This window comes from Anopheles bellator, chromosome 2, assembly GCF_943735745.2.
Source record: "Anopheles bellator chromosome 2, idAnoBellAS_SP24_06.2, whole genome shotgun sequence".
NCBI lineage: Eukaryota > Metazoa > Arthropoda > Insecta > Diptera > Culicidae > Anopheles > Anopheles bellator.
The window spans coordinates 26,564,029-26,565,926 of record NC_071286.1 but is presented as its reverse complement, the minus strand read 5'-3'; the positions used below and the strand labels follow the sequence as shown (position 1 = coordinate 26,565,926).

Here is a 1,898-nt window from a genome sequence, read left to right as displayed (position 1 = left end):
GCGCGAGTACTTCGCCGGCAAGCAGGAGTACACCGAGAAGGAGTGCGGAGTGCAGCACCGCGTGCAGTTCTTCGAGGAGGGCGATAAGATCTGTTTCTCGAGCCGCCCACTGCCCACCTGCTCGTCCAAGTGCAAGGCATCGGACAAGTTCCCGAAATACGTTGATGTCCACTGCCGCGATGCCAGCGACTCGGCCGCGCAGTACTTCAAGCAGCAGATCCAGAAGGGCGTGAACCCGGACATGAGCAGCAAGTCGGTCACCAAGACCGTCAAGTACTTCTTCCCGAGGAAGTGCTTCTACGCTTACTAATCCAACCAATCGGCTGTGCTATTTATTCCAAATGTTAACCATTTCAAACTAAGCATCCCAGAAAATGTAAAAAATAAAGAGAAGAATTAAAAAATGAATGACCACTAAGTTCCATTACATCGAAAAGAGGAGATGTGAGATGTCTGAACAGCCTGAACTGAACTAGAACCATCCACCGGGGAGCATAGCATCAATCAATTGGTTACAGGGCCCAATTATGAAACTCGAATCGAGTACTCGAACGTTCATCCAAGTTCATTTTGCTATCGCGGCAGTCGATCGACTTTCCGTACGGAAAGGATGAACGGGAGCTTTCAACTGGATGAACTGTTTTGTCGAACGATCGACTTGTCACGGCATTACCAAACTCGAATGAATTGTCTTATTCGACAATCCGGCTTCCGTCAACTTTTTGCTGCGGAAAGAGCAGCTCTGTTAGGATGGCTTTGATTTTATCAATTAGTTTGTATTGTTTATGCTCCGCAGGGATAGCTAGGTAGGCCGAAAGGATACTGGTGGGTTTTTTTCATTCATGTGGTAGATAATTACCCCGTAAAGAAACTAATTAGTTCGGAAGAAAGAAGGGCAAGAGTAGGTAAGTGTTTTGTATTCCTGTGGTTACCGCAGTCCCGAATAGGCCGGAAAGATACGGGTAATTTTGTTTAATCATGTTGCTACAGCAGTTGCAAATAGGGCGAAGAGATACGGGTAAGTTTGTTTCTATTTCGGAAAGTACGGTAAAAAGCATTTCCCTTGGCATTTTCCAGATCAATGATCGATTGATCATTTTCGATTTTGGGCACACTTACCCTGCTGATAAAAAATTCAGTGGGTCGGATTTACATCGCAATATTTTGTGATGTATCGTTATATTTTTAGTTTCTTTGCTATCACCGTCGCTATCGAAAACGTAATACGCGGAAATCATCTTAAAATTTCAGAAACGTAAAAGCAAGAATCGTACGCCCATCTGAACTGCTATCTGTGTATGTGTATCTGTGTGTGCAATGTTTACAAAAATGCACCAGAATGGCAGATGGCAGGGCAGTTCGTACTCGAAGAGCTTGACAAGCTTTCACATTTAAGCTTTTTAGCACATTTTAGCACATTTAGCACTCGGAGCTTCTCGAATCGAAAACCGTGATACCGACCATCGAGTTCGACAAACGAGTACGAGAAGTTCACTCGAATCCGCCGTGCGAGTTCTGTAATAGGGGGGACAGTCTCGTTTCGGGAATTCAACGGAATCGCCAAAATAGTGCAGTGGTTGATGCCGTCGTGACATTGGAGGGAGAAAGTCAAGGTTGGGGCTCGGATTCCGGCGCCGAGCTAATCGCCTAACCGAGGACCGGCAAAGGCACAAGGCGTTGCGTTTCACGAACCGGCGAGAGGCTTGCGGCGAAGAGTGCACTGAACTGCAGCGCGTAGACAACAATCAGTCATTGAAATTGCTGTAATTGAGGCGCAGCATAGTAGGCGACATTCTCCGCTGGGAGAGCGAAGGTAGGGACCCAGGGGAGTTGCTTGCATGGGCGTTGCGCCGTCCGTATGTGGTGCGATGCTTTGCGAAAGGTTGTACTATTTTCGT

At 46.8% G+C, this 1,898-nt stretch overlaps 1 protein-coding gene across 1 annotated transcript in view; it reads left to right on the top strand.

The window, feature by feature from the left end:
- LOC131207265 (vitellogenin-A1-like) overlaps window positions 1-310 on the top strand; it is a 783-nt gene extending 473 nt beyond the window's left edge. The window contains exon 2 of the mRNA XM_058199876.1: window positions 26-310. Within this exon, the coding sequence (XP_058055859.1) occupies window positions 26-310 (285 nt within the window). The remainder of the gene's footprint in view (window positions 1-25) is intronic.
- The last annotated feature ends 1,588 nt before the right edge of the window (window positions 311-1,898 follow it).